This window comes from Stegodyphus dumicola, chromosome 1, assembly GCF_044657685.1.
Source record: "Stegodyphus dumicola isolate Sdum_Otavi_A_Nest chromosome 1, ASM4465768v1".
Classification (NCBI taxonomy): Eukaryota; Metazoa; Arthropoda; class Arachnida; order Araneae; family Eresidae; genus Stegodyphus; species Stegodyphus dumicola.
In genome coordinates this window covers 184,585,601-184,599,825 of record NC_140768.1, presented here as the reverse complement: position 1 = coordinate 184,599,825, position 14,225 = coordinate 184,585,601, and the positions used below count along the sequence as shown (strand labels likewise).

At 36.8% G+C, this 14,225-nt stretch overlaps 1 protein-coding gene across 2 annotated transcripts in view; it reads right to left on the bottom strand.

Annotated features, from left to right (window-relative positions):
- LOC118181964 (uncharacterized) overlaps window positions 1–14,225 on the bottom strand; it is a 270,816-nt gene that overhangs the window by 118,446 nt on the left and 138,145 nt on the right. For both annotated transcript variants that reach the window (XM_085823611.1, XM_085823604.1), the window contains exon 16: window positions 8,118–8,240. In XM_085823611.1, the coding sequence (XP_085679737.1) occupies window positions 8,118–8,240 (123 nt within the window). The remainder of the gene's footprint in view (window positions 1–8,117; window positions 8,241–14,225) is intronic.

Here is a 14,225-nt window from a genome sequence, read left to right as displayed (position 1 = left end):
GGGCATCGTATTCTCAAGGTTCCCGACGACAATTCTCAAATCAACCGGCCGGTAAAACAAATCGCTCTTATAGGGGAAAGAGCTATCAAGCCAACGCATCGAAGCTCGAAGGTCAAGGCGCGAAGAAAAAATTCGAAAAAAACTGTCCGCATATCCAAAAGACTGAAGTTGAAAAGAAATCTTTAAATGATTAGAGGGTCTTGTAAAAGCGAGAGTCCAGACCGCTGAAGTTTCGCAAAATCCCTCAAGAAGGTACCTAAACACGGTCGTGGTAAAGAATTCACAGTTACCAGTCATTCAAGTCCTGGTCGGCGATGTACCGGTGGAAGCGCTCATTGACACAGGGGCAGAAATCAACTTTATGAGTGATAAATTTTTTAATAAGAATTTTAATAGGTTACGGTTATTTAAAAAATTAAAACACAGAAATTATAGCCGCCCAAGAAAAAACTGTCGGGAAATTATCATTAAGAGTACAGATAAAAGAGCCTTAAAGTATTAATTTTTTGTGGTGAAAAATGTACAGAATCCAGTCATTTTAAGCATGGAGTTCTTAAAGGCCGCGAAAGCCAAGCTCAATTTTCCGGATAATTCGATCGTGCTGCAAATGGTTCGGCGAGTGGTGGAGCCGGTGAAAGAACCTCAGGTGGAGTTAAGCCATTTGAGGGTCGAGGGAAGCCAAGCCATCCAGCAAGTGGTGAGTACTTTTTCAAACTTGTTTTCAGAACGGCCTCGTAACTGTCAAATTGTAACACATGATATACAACGAACTGCCGATAAACCCTGTAGGGCTAAACCCTACAGGTATGATAAACAGAAAGAACACATTATTGAAGAACACATTAAACAAATGCTGCAGAACCAGATAATAACGCCCATAAATAGTGAGTACGAGAGTCTAGTCGTACTATGTAGGAAAAAGAATGATTTCCCTCCTTCAGATAAAAGGGCTTGGAGGTTTGCTATCGATTACAGAAAACTCAATAGTATTACTAAATTCCCGGTTTACCCTTTGCCGGTGATTGAGGAAATTATTAGAAAGATTAAGTCTACGAGATATATGACTACGTTGGACTTAACATCTGGCTACTATCAAATAGCTGTGAAACCAGAAGATATACATAAAACCGCGTTTATCACAAAATCGGGCACTTATGCATTTTTACGCATGAACTTTGGGCTGTGTCGGGCCCCGTCAACATTCCATAGAGCTATGGACATTGTTCTAAAGCCTCTCCTAGGAAAATCGACTTTAATTTATCTAGATGATATAATTATAACGAGTAGTACGTTGGAGCAACATATTAAGGACGTATAAGAGGTTTTTAAATTATTAAAAGAGGCCGGTCTTACAATTAAAGGATCGAAATGCAAGTTCGCGACAAAAGAACTTAAATACCTGGGTTATAAAATTTCGCAAAAGGGTATAGAAACTCAGGATTCAAAAATAAAAGCCATCAAGAATTTCCCACCTCCCAATACCGCCAAGAAACTTTCTTCTTTTTTTGGGTTATGTTCTTATTATCGGTCGTTCATAAAAGATTTCGCTAATACTGTTGAACCGTTGTTAGTGATTAAAAGAAAATAAAGTAAGTTTACGAGGACAGCAGAAGCAAATACAGGTTTTGAAAAGTTAAAAGAAGCGCTCATCAATGCCCCTGTTTTAAATTCTGGGAAGGGGACGAAAACTTGGAAATTGCAGCCGACGCGTCGGACTATGCCGTAGGTGCGGTTCTCATGCAGGAAGAGCATCCTTTAGCATTCTTTAGTAAGACCTCAAATTCTACTCAAAGGAATTATACAGCTACGGAGAGAGAAACATTAGCCGTATTAATGGCTGTACAGAAATTTCGAGTTTATTTCGGCAAAGCGCCAGTAACAGTCTTTTCGGATCATGCGGCTGTTGGTAGACTTTACTCGGGGAAAAACCTAACGCCCAGGTTAATAAGATGGGCTTTAAAACTACGTATGTCAGAATATAATCTAATAATTAAGTATAAACCAGGAAAGGAAAATAATGTCGCTGACGCACTATCCAGAATAAAACTGGACGATGAGGGGAATGAACTCAAATGCGCTGTGTTGACTTCTAAAATTTTTGATTCTAGAGAAACAATTATTGCTGAATTGAAAGATGATCCTGAATTTGGAAGTATTTATGCTTATTTAAAAGACCCCAAAGTCGTTGAACATACAGATGTCGCCGCAATAAGAAGTAGAGCACAACACTCTGAAATAATAGATAATTTATTGTTTTATAAGAAATCAACAAACGAAAACTTCGAGCATCGGCCAGTCATCCCAGCCTTGCTTCGATTCAGCATTTTGAAAGAATTACACGACGCGTCAACATCGGGTCACTTAGAGGTCAGAAAGACTATAAGAAGGGTATGTGAGGCGGTATATTTCCCGCAATTATACAAAATAGTAACTGCGTATGTCACGTCCTGCAATCAATGTAAATTAATAAATGATATTAATTACAGCCCGGCCAGGTACTCAAATAGCATTCGCGCTACATTTCCGAATGAAATTTTAGGCATAGATCTCCTTGGTCCTTTTCCCCAGAGTGAGTTAAATAAAAATCGTTTTCTTTTAGTAATTGTAGATCATTTTTCAAAGTGGACAGAAATTGTTGCACTTAAACGTGCTTCAGCCAAAACAGTTGCAGATGCATTCTTACACAGGTACATTTTAAAATACGGTGCACCGATAAAAGTCATTTGCGATAACGGTAAACAATTCGTTAGCCAAATTTTTGAAAACATTTGCTCCGGACTTGGCATAAACCATATCAAAATGGTTCCGTATAGACCACAGGCAAACATCGCAGAAAGAGTTAATAAAAATATTGTAAAAATAATTCGAAGCTATGTTAGCACACATCACAAGCGCTGGAATGGCTACATAAATGAGTTAACTTATGCTTTAAGAACAGCAAGTCATGATACTACTGGAAAAACTGCAGCAGAATTATTTTTAGGACGTAGATTAATTTACTAGATAAATTATTCTTTGTGCAACAAAGGGAACAAGAATTCAAACAAAAAGATATACAGAAAGTTATTGATCAGGCGGTTTAAAGTTCGGATACAGCAAGAAATAGACAGAAACTTTACTATGATAGAAAACGCCGTGAAGCAGATTTTAAAGTAGGGGATAAAGTGTTAAAGCGGAAATTTTCTTTATCAAGTGCCCAGACAATTTCACTGCAAAATTGGCTCCGAAGTTTGAAGGCTCCTGTGTAATACAGGAAATCAAGGGAGTCGTATTGTACCTTAAGAACGAGAGAAGGGAAACCTGTAAAGGAAGTCCCGACCAGGTGAAAAAATATTATAATCAAAATGGTTTCGAAATCCTTAAAATTTTCTTGCAGGACTCAAGTGCAAAAGAAGTGGAAATTCCAAAATTAACGCCGCCCGCTCCACCACCCAAGAAGCAGAGAACAGAAAAGGAAACTAGTTCTTCTACAAGTCATTCTAGGGTCCCGAAAAGAAGGAAAGAGAATGGTCAGACTCCAGCAGTCAAGGAGTGCAGGAAATCAACGCCGCCTCGTAAAGAATCTTTGGTAGACAGCAACAGGAAAAGTTCAGGTACAAAATCCCACAGCAGAAAATCTGCGTCAAGGAAACCAATTCCAGGGCCAGCTAGTCAAAAGCAAACAAGGCCGCCGTTCATGAGAAGAAAGAGACATCAAGAGCAACGAAAAGATTTAGACCAGGAGAAAAAATTCAAGCAAGAATCCAGACCGGTCGCCGCCAAGAACAGTCGTCCAGGGAGTCGTCCAGGGGCCAAGCGAAAAAGACAGGAACCCGAAGACTACCACCCCAAAAGGCCGGCGTACAGAGGGCGAAAGAGGAAAGTGACCATGCAGGAAAATGGAGGTTGACTTCCATAAATTCTGTAACTTGGGATCAATTCTGCCAGAAGAGGATGTCGGAGTTCCAAGCATCGAAAAGTCAAAGATAAGTTAAAATCTTCTATAAGTTTTCCTTTTCTTCTGAACTATTATGTGTAAATACGAAGTTCTATGTGTTGACGGAAGTCAATTTGTCTCGGTTGAGACTTAGTTTTGTTTTACTGTATTTAGCTAAAGCAAAAGCATTATTTTCTTTAAGTGTAATATCTAAGAACAAGCAGTTCATGTTGGTCGAAAGTCTGGTTCTGTTATGTTAAAGCCAAAATTTGGCCGAATGTAAAATAGCTTCGTATTGTTGTATTAATGGAAAATTTAGTTTCAGTGCCGCTAGCTTGGCGAAGAAAGCGTGAAGTAAAACTTTATTTTCTCTTATTCATCTTATTGTAAATTGTAAAACTCATATGTATTAGAATTTTGTAAATATATGTAAATACTTGAAAGTTATGCAAAAGTAGAATTTAGTCTAGAAGCGTAAAATTGTAGATGTTATAAGTAAACGCTCAAAAGAAACGCGTTAAAAACTAAATGTTAAACAGTAGATAAAATCATGCTTTAGAGCGAAAGCCTGCATGTGAAAAGATGAATGAGAGGGAAATTAGAATGAATGTGGTTTTTAGGGTTCTTCACCCACACTTGAATTTAAGAATGTTAAGCATAGCTCATCAAGTTTCAGTATGTTGGAATAGGGTGTGTCATAATTGGTCGATTGAAGTCTAACAAATCATTGTGGTTAGGAGAAGTGGTGAAATACAAAAACATGAAGATTCCCGCTTGACACCACACATGGTGGAGAACCAGGGTAAAGTTAAATTCATGTTTGAATATTGGAATGAATGTGAATTTAAGCAAAAGAGTCGGCAGAGAATTAAGCTGTTAAATAAGGAAAAGAAAATGATCGTAAACTAAAATACTACCGAGTATTAAGAAAGTGTAAATCATAATGTTTTTGGAATATACTGATACGTATTCCTTCCAGATGCTGGAAGGAAGAGTAATGAAGAAGATTGAATGACGAGGAACGACAGCAGAGAGGATCCTGTAAGAAGATATTGTATTGTAATCGTCTACAAAAAATATTGTAAAATTTTGTTAGGCAAAAGTTTGTTTTATGTAAACGGAGCTCTTGAATCTTAGGAAAGAATGTGGAAACTTTTCAACAGGTCGTTTCTAGGACCTGCTTCCAAGTTTGCCAAATTCTGGCAGCGGCAAATGTAGGGTTTATCACACTTAGTAGCAGTCACTACCAGAGTTTGCTGACAAGTTGGGGCCTCTCGATATCACATCCTGATAAAAAATAAAATAAAGTAAAATTTGGATAGTGGAAACACCACTATCCACATTTTCGACCGATAATTCTAAATTATCTTTTAAAATATTTAAATAAAGAGCATGGTTCATTGTACCATCAATAAATACTAAATTATTTAATCCTGCTGCTGTCATGTACCCTCACACAAGAACACCTCCACCGTCATGCTTTTCTGTTCCAACCAAGGTCTTGGGATTAAGCTCCTCATTTTTATTTTCTCCATACAATTATACGCCCATCGGAACCGAAAATGTTTAAAATGTTCATCTGCAACTAAGGCATGATTCCAAAGCGTTTAGGGCCTATTAACCATTGATGTCGAGAAGAAAAGCTTGATTTTGGTCACAGTAATTGCCACATGGGCCTGCTTTTGTTAATAAAAGTTTTTCTAATGTGTAGTTATTAATATCGTATCTAAAGTTAGTCCTTGTTTTAGCAATAACACTGAAAACCCTCTTGCAGTCTGCAACACTATGGGGAATTGTCAGCATGGCTAATTTATTCTAAAATTCCATTAGCACCTTTTAGTTTTCCAATTAAACTCCACTGAGTGTCAATCATTGCTGGTTTTATAACTTAAGTTTTCTAATTGTAAATTGCAAAATTGCTACTACGATTTTTCAGTTGCAATATCAATATCATCATTTTTCAAAACTAAATGAAGTAAAACTAAAAATCTATTCAAAATATCTTAAACTTATTATCAGAACAAAAATGCATTTGCTACAGCGGAAAAATACACAACTTTGCATGTAAAATCATTTTATCATTGACTGGAAATATATACAGTATGTAATTACATACTCATTGCAATCAAGAACTGAATATCTGTTTTTCCACAGCCATTTCTTTAGAACAATCCTTGCACTTGAATATTTCTTAGCGATTTCGCTATCGGGAAACATTTTTTCTAAATGAAGCTGCAGCGTGATCCGATGCTTGTGGGAGGTTGTGCTCCAGTAAAAAAGCAGAGAACAGGCTTTCCGAATTAATAACTTTTGTGTCCTTTGTTTACACAGAAAAAGTAATGTTTTGTTTACCTAATAAAACTCACGCAGTCCTTGTGTTTTGCGTACGCATATATATAAGGAGATTGGTCCTGCTACCGTGCGAAATCGAAAAATCGCAATGACAAAAAGAAAAGTTTCTCGAAATCAAATGAAACCCACAGCGCTGAAAGGCGAGATGAACGAAATAACAATCGCGATCTCGCTTTGTGCTCACTGGCCAGATAATATACCAGATAACCCGAAGCAGGGCTTGATGCTCATTGGAGAACTAGAACACGAGATGTACGGACACATGTGCTTTCACACACAAAGTCATTGTAAGAATTCTGAAACGTAGGCGCTTTAAAAATCCTATTTCTCTTCTTATTTGTTAAGGCTGCCATATGATTTTGAAACTTTTAACTGAAATATCTAATGTAATCCGAATTACATATTTTGGAAATTTTTTTCCCGTCATCTTCAAACTTTGTCGGTTTAAGAATATCTAAAACTAACATTTCATTTTGTGGAACCCTTAAAATGTTTTTTGGTGGAAGCTCTACTTTTCCAGGAAAGTAAATGTTAACAAACATTGATCATATATTGAAGTTACATATACTTTTTGGGAAAATGAAAGGAAAATCATTATTTTATAATAATATTACTCATAAAAACATAGCTACTTGATTTATTCTTAGGTAACAATAATAACAGAAAAAATACTTTTAATTTTTAATGAAATAAACTTAATTAAAAATACTAAATTAATATACACTACCCGATATTGCATATTCAACACCAAGAAGGAGTGGCCCAAAACTAATGAAAATTTCAGGGTAGATGCACGTCACCGAGTATGAAAATGAAGTGCAGCTCTCCAGCACACATTAAAGAAGATATCAGGGAAGAAATCTGCAGAATGTTCAATTTTCGTGCCTTTATTTCTGTTAGAGAAATCATCATAGAAAATTAGTTATTCTCTCAGAGGATGCATGTAATAACAGAGAATGCCAAGCCATCAGCAACGGAGGCAGTTCCAGCAGGCAGACGATTTTACGAGGGGCATGGTGATCCGAATGAGAAGGGCAGGTTGGTCCATACGGCAAATCTGCGGTGGCACACACCTGGACGCGTCCACAGTGCACCGGCTGTGGCAACAATGGTTGGAACAAAGAAATGGTGGCAAGTTCGAGGGGTGTCGGTGCAGCCAGAGTGACGTCAGCACGCGTGGAGCGATGCATCCACCGACAAACGGTAGCGCACTCGCAATCCACTTCTATCTCCATTCTGCACCCTATTCAAGACACCATGGATGTTACCATATCGCTTAGAACCATTTGATGTCGATTGGTGGCGCCCGTTAAGAAGACTACCATTGTCCCCAAAACATAGATGCCAACGTCTGCAACGGTGCCCGGCTCCAGCGATGTGGACGACATAATTGCACACGTGCAATTCCGTCGTCCACATGAGTTCCAGATAAGTTCCGCTTCTGCTTCTCCAATGTTAGTTCCCCGGCTCGAGCGATTTGGAATGGAACAGGGTCGTGTTCTCAGTTGAGCACGCTTCTGTTTCTCCACTTTATAGTCGTCGCGTACGAGTGTGGCGTCGATGTGGAGACGGGTCCAATCCGGCAGCAATTGTGAAGTGCTCCACCGCGCAATAACGCGGCATCATGGTTTGGGGGGGCAATTGCGTACGTTTCCAGATCACTTAAGTAACAGGGTATTGCATACCACTTGGCATTTCTTACTTCGTTCGCAGATCCCAGCTTCGTTCCGGGAGTGTCCATAACGTATAAATGTTGTAATTAAAACCACTCCATGGTATCAATGGCAGAAGACAAATGACAGGCTATAATTAGATGAAAACAGAGCGTCAAACTTTTATTCCAACTTACCATCTTCTCCAGGCTCTCCTTTGAAACTCATACCCGATGGTCCCAATTCTCCTCGTGGTCCGGGTTCCCCTGGTGCTCCAGGTAAACCACCGTAACCTACTGGGCCAGGAAGACCAGGTCTACCTGTAAAACAGAATCAATATTCATATTTTTATTAAAATAACTCTGAAATATGCAATTTAAATTAGAAGCATAAATTACTGTCGCACCTGGTTAGATACCATTTAAAAAGGGAGTAGACAAGTCACCAGACAATGCATTTGGAGAAGTAGCTATATTACCTTAAAAAATTGAAAGCGATTTTTTAGATAAGAAATTCTTAATTGTGTTCGGAAACGATCCGGCTGAACTCTGTGTACCTCTATCGACTAGATTTAAACATCATATGAAGATCACAAGTAGATGGATTTATCTGTGAGGGCGTATCGAGCGACACGAATGAGCAATCGAATATACATATAAACCGGCATGTTGAAACAAAGTATTTCAGTCGTAATTTTCATGCCAAAATCAAACGTACATTCTTAAATACAGCCAACCAGTCATACCGACAGTCTACTGGAAAGTGCCGTAGTGAAGGTTTCCGACTCAGTGACACCCACCCGAAATGTTGGAAAAAATATAAGTATTCACGGTTTTACGAAAGTTCACTTTCATACTTCTTCGTTTTCAGGAAACTCACGATCACTTTATGCCACTTCGGTTTCACGAAAAACGTTTTACATATTCATTTAACACAAGAAATCTAAATAGAATTTCTCTTTTATGAACACAGCGACTAGAGTTATCTACGTAATAACTACAGAAGAATATAACTTTGAGTAATAGATTTAGCACAGGGTTGCAGAACATTTTGAATACCTGCAAAGAACTGTATGGAAGAAAATGGACAGTCAGTAAATATTTAACCAAGGTTACTAATATTTATTTCAAGGCTATCAGACGTAATTAATGATAAATTTAGATTTTTCAATATTGAAGCAAGTAGACATAGGGAATTTGCAGACATTAATGACCTGCCTGTCCTAAAAGGATGCCACTCAGACAGGATAGTGGTTAGTAATGCTGATTGCCGTACAAAAGGGCCCAGGTTCGAATTCAGGAGAAGGCATGGATGCTTGTAAGCGTATGGTGTCTGTGCAGCATGGCGAGGTGAAAGTCCTCTAGGTAGGTTGGTGATAGTGAAAGAGAGGTGGGAGGCCCTCAGACCGCCCCCGGAATATTATCCCTCAAAACTGGAACGGAAGCCTAACATTATCTATGTTCAGCAATATCTCATCACCTGTGGTACTACAACAGAGGTGCTGGCCTAGCGTCTACCTGTACTTCTCTTAATAAGATTCAGATAAAATGTCCTCCTCATCTTTTTACTATAATGCAGATATATATAATGCAGATTCCGCTATCTACCATTCCATCAGACTTCCTCATCCTTGCCTTTCTGATTCTGCAAGGTGAAACTTAATGAAAGTAGAAATGTTATTCTCATTTCATATATATTTATTATATAACTACTACTTTTATTATGCGTTACTATTATTTTAGATTTTGTTTGTTGTTAGGTTTGCTTGTTGTTTGTTGTTAATTTTATACGTTACATTTTGGACATCTCTAACATGAGATCACTCAAAATCTTTCATAATATAAATTAATAGTAAACGCTTTTAGTTTCAGCTTATTTCGCTTTTTAAGTTTATATAAATTTCTTAAGAGCTCTCTGTTTTTTAAAAAGCGAAGGAAACGTATCGTGAAGGACTTGGAGACGCAAAACCTTTAATGTGCAACACATGGGAATATATATAAAGTATAGTATATTCAGTATAGTATAAGGACTCAAAACGGCTTGGTATGGATCAGCAGTAGCATTTGGAAGAATCTGTGAAATGGCATATCGTCGGCCGTTTAGAAGCAAGGTAGACAATCTTGAAATCAGTAATATGTGTGAATATTTCAAGACAGACCGTCTTTACGCTACTGAAACAAATTCAGAACCCTAGAACTGCTATAAATAGACCTAGAGAAGCCATAAACGAATAACAACTGCTTCTTAAGATCGACATCTGGCAATAACTGCCCGCCGCAGCAGGAAGTCTGCTGGTCAGCAGTTAAGTTCAGAGCTTGGAGCCACTACCGGCAGTGTTGTATACAGCAATCTATGTAACACTTAATAAAAAGCCCTTTATGCCAGAAAGCCAAGGGTATATGTCTCACTGTCTTCACAACAAAAGAGGGATTGCTTTCCACCAATAAAGGCCATCAGAACTTAAGAGAACACAAATGGTCTCATGTTATATTTACTGATAAGTGGAGATTTAAGTTAAGATCTGATTATATGTGTGTTCATCTAGAGGGAGCCAGGCACAAGAAGTCGTTTTTCGAATATTATGGAATGTTGACCGTTTCTGTAATGTAGGTATAATGGTATGGAATAAAAATGGACGGTCGTACGCCCCTACACGTTTTCAACAGCTGATCTGTAACAGGTCAGAGATATCGGGATGAGGTCTTAGAATTTTGTATAAAACTGTGGGTATGGACCTAATATTGTATTTATGGACGATAATGCTCGTCTACATCCAGAAAACCACGTTGACGAATTTCTTGAAAGTGAAGACATTGGGCGAATACAATGGCCAGCAGAATCTTCTGATCTTAACCCGACAGGCAAATGACTAGGCGAACTTAATTCCCCAAACTGTGGTTAACAACATACTTGTCAGCATGGAAACACGTTATGATATATGTTTACAACTCAGGGGAGATAACATTCCATATTTAATATATGAGCCTTACTTTTTTCTAAAATTTTTAACATTTTATTACCGTTTTTATTGTTTTTAGCTATAGTTTTATATCATATACCATGGTCTTCCTTTTCTCTTTTGTATTTATGTGCTATGATGTAATGTATCATTCCACACAAATTCATGAAATTATAATTCTCAGTTTTTGTGAAATCCGCGATTTCATGCATGTAAACATAATTTTGAAAATAAGGAAACAAATATAGTATAAAAATTCATCATATGAGAATTTTAAATGATATCGTTCAAATCTGTTCCCCCTATAAAAGTTAACTGATTAATAATAAAGATGCAAATGAAATGAAATTCCATCAGGGTTAAGCATATCCAGCATTTCCTATCCAAAATAAGTTCAAAAATATTCTAACGGCACTGAAGTTTATGAATAATTCATTTCTACAGATATTCCCGAATAATTCATAAATATTTCAAATAAGCTGACACGGAGTAATAACACATATTAATAATTCATACATATTTCAAATAAATGTAGTGCATATCAGCGTTTCTCAAACTTTTTTCAAGTAGAGACTATTTTTATAAGTTAGAATACTTTGTGTAATTTTATAACCTTCGAAAGCAAATTTTAGCATATGGATATATATTTTTTTTAAATACAATTAATTTTATTTTATTTTATACTGGTAGTAAGTAGTTAAGACAATAGAAGACAATGTACATTTGTTGTTAAAATTCACGCTATTTAAGTTTGGGTATTATTTAGTTTGTGTATTTTATTAGTTTGGGTAGTTTATTTGTAGAGATTAGTTATTTCGAGTTATTAGGATAGGCCTAATTAGGAATATTAGGTTATTTCGAAGTAGGGACATGAAACATGAGCATTGCCCTTACCGGGACTCGAATCTCGGACCTCTCGAATACAGGCTAAGGATTTTCAGCTATAGTATGGTATACGCAGTCAATTTGATTTAGTTTTTCTTTCTCTCTCCCTTTTTAAATCTATAGGGATCATAAGGCCTGACTTGAGGACCACAGACTGAGAAGGTTAGGTTAGATGCCTTCGTGGAGGACTTTCTAAGCCACAGACTGAGAAACGCTGGTGTATGTTAACAATTTATCAATATTTCAAATAAACATGATATTATATTGAATAAAATATGTTAATTTCACTCTTAGCTGTAATTCGAAATTTATTTCTTTTTTAATCTGGGGAACAGTACTGTTTGTAACAGAACGGATTTTAACAGATTTGAAAGAGATTAATATTTTTTTTTTTTTTTTTATGTTAAAAGAGTTTTGACATGAAATACTGCCGTTTTCGCGAATCCTAAAGACTTTTTGTTGCCAAAATGTCCATAAAAATAGCGAAACACTTTTAAAAAATTCTTTTTTTCCCTTAAATGCTTTGCAGTGTTTAAAAGAAAGGGCTCTCAAAATTCACTTGCCTCTTAGACTTTAAAAAAATGCAGATGAAACAGAAAACGTTTGGCACGTTCGAGCTCTTGAAAAGCCTCGTTGAGCAAAAATGCATGCACGGGATAGTAACATAGTTATTTCACTATTAACCCGCCGAGCATTGCTAGTTTAGCCCTAAAATTTCCAAGTTTCTCAAAATGTCATGAATAAATGGTACTTTCTTGTTTATAATTCAAAAAACGACTCTCTCATTTTGTACCTTGATTCCTTTTCTTTCAATATAAAACTTCCAATCTGAAATCGAACGCAATTAAAGCTGGCAGAAATTTTTACGTGTAAATGAATACGAAAGCCACCTTTCTAAGCATGGAGTATCATATGAAACTGTGCTAAATGCACCTCAACATGAAGTAATGTAAGAAGTTTAGTTTGTCATGCAAGTACGTACACTTCAAATACTAGAAATTATGCTGTGGGATAACAAATCAAGTATTTTCACACTGGATACAAGATTTGGAATTTCCAGTTTGAGCAAGCAGTGATGTCAGTGAGAGAATAGACTAATCTTGTTCAATAAGATATGCTGTATTGGTGTGTAGATGAGCTTTACCCTACTAGCAGATCACGCTCTATTTGGCATATAAATAAGCGAAAACAACTTTGCAATATCATTGAGATGGAAAACTGTCCGAGAGTATTTTTGGCGGCTTTGCAGTATTTTGACGGATGGCTAGTATTTATGCAAATAACTTTCAGCTTATCTGTATCAATATTAGTTATAAATGAAAATTGTTCGCGCCTGCGCACCTGTAATGTAATCCGCGCATGCGCATCTGTAATGATCAGACGAGTTTGAGAATTGCCATCGACGGTAGGGCTGGTCACAGCTATGAGTTAATAATGAGCGATAGTAATTAATTATGAGAATTAATAAAGAACCGAACCAGCGAATTTATTATGGTGTGTGTTATTTGGGATGAGACCCAAACAAAAATGATATATCTAGTTGCTCGGTTACCGGTGAAAACATCTACGAGAAAAGAACGCAAAATGAAAAAAACAGGGATGTAAGAGAAGGCAAGGAGAAAACTTAACGGTTTTTAAAATATCGCAATGCAAAATATCGTTGTAGAAAACAGATAAGTGATAGAATTTCGCAATTTGAAATTATCGCCGCCAAAGTATCGTCGTAGAAAACAAAGCAGCTACATAAAAAGTGAAGTGAAAACATTGCAAAAATATGCATTTTTTTTGCGTCATGTTTACAGTTCTAAGAAATATAATTTTTGTGCTAGCAGCAAATCCTCTTTTCGACGACCATTCACGGCTTCGGATGATTTTGGTCTTCTGTCGCTGATTTTCTGTGATCTTGCCTTTTGTGGCCTCGGATGATTTTGATCTTTAGGAAGGCAGAAACAGAAAGAAAAGAAAGAAGAAAGTGAAGAAAGAAAGTGATATTTAATAAAGACGTTAATTTCTTTTTTAGAATTACTGGTTATTTTAAACGGTTTTCACTACGATAGGGTTCGCTGCATTTAAATTCGAGAGAAAATATAAAGATTTCTTTCATTTATACTTTTAGATATTATTGCTTGCGTACGGGTTCGTAATAAATTGAATAAAACTTTGAACAGAACTTAAAACAGAGGAAGTTAATCCGATTTCACCACGAATTCGCTACAGTAAACAGCAACAGTTATCCAAACAACAACTGAATTGAGGTGTTTTCCACCAGCTTTTATAAGCTTTTTAAACCACGCAAGAGGATCTTCTTGTATTTTCTCCACTTTTCTTGACAGCGGAAGAGTAAAATTACGAGATATCTATTATTAAAATGTTCAATGCGTGTGTTCCTGTATTTTAATTTTTCGGGCGTAGCATTCTCTTCAAATAAGTCTCGTGGTGCATTGCACGGGAATATAAAACA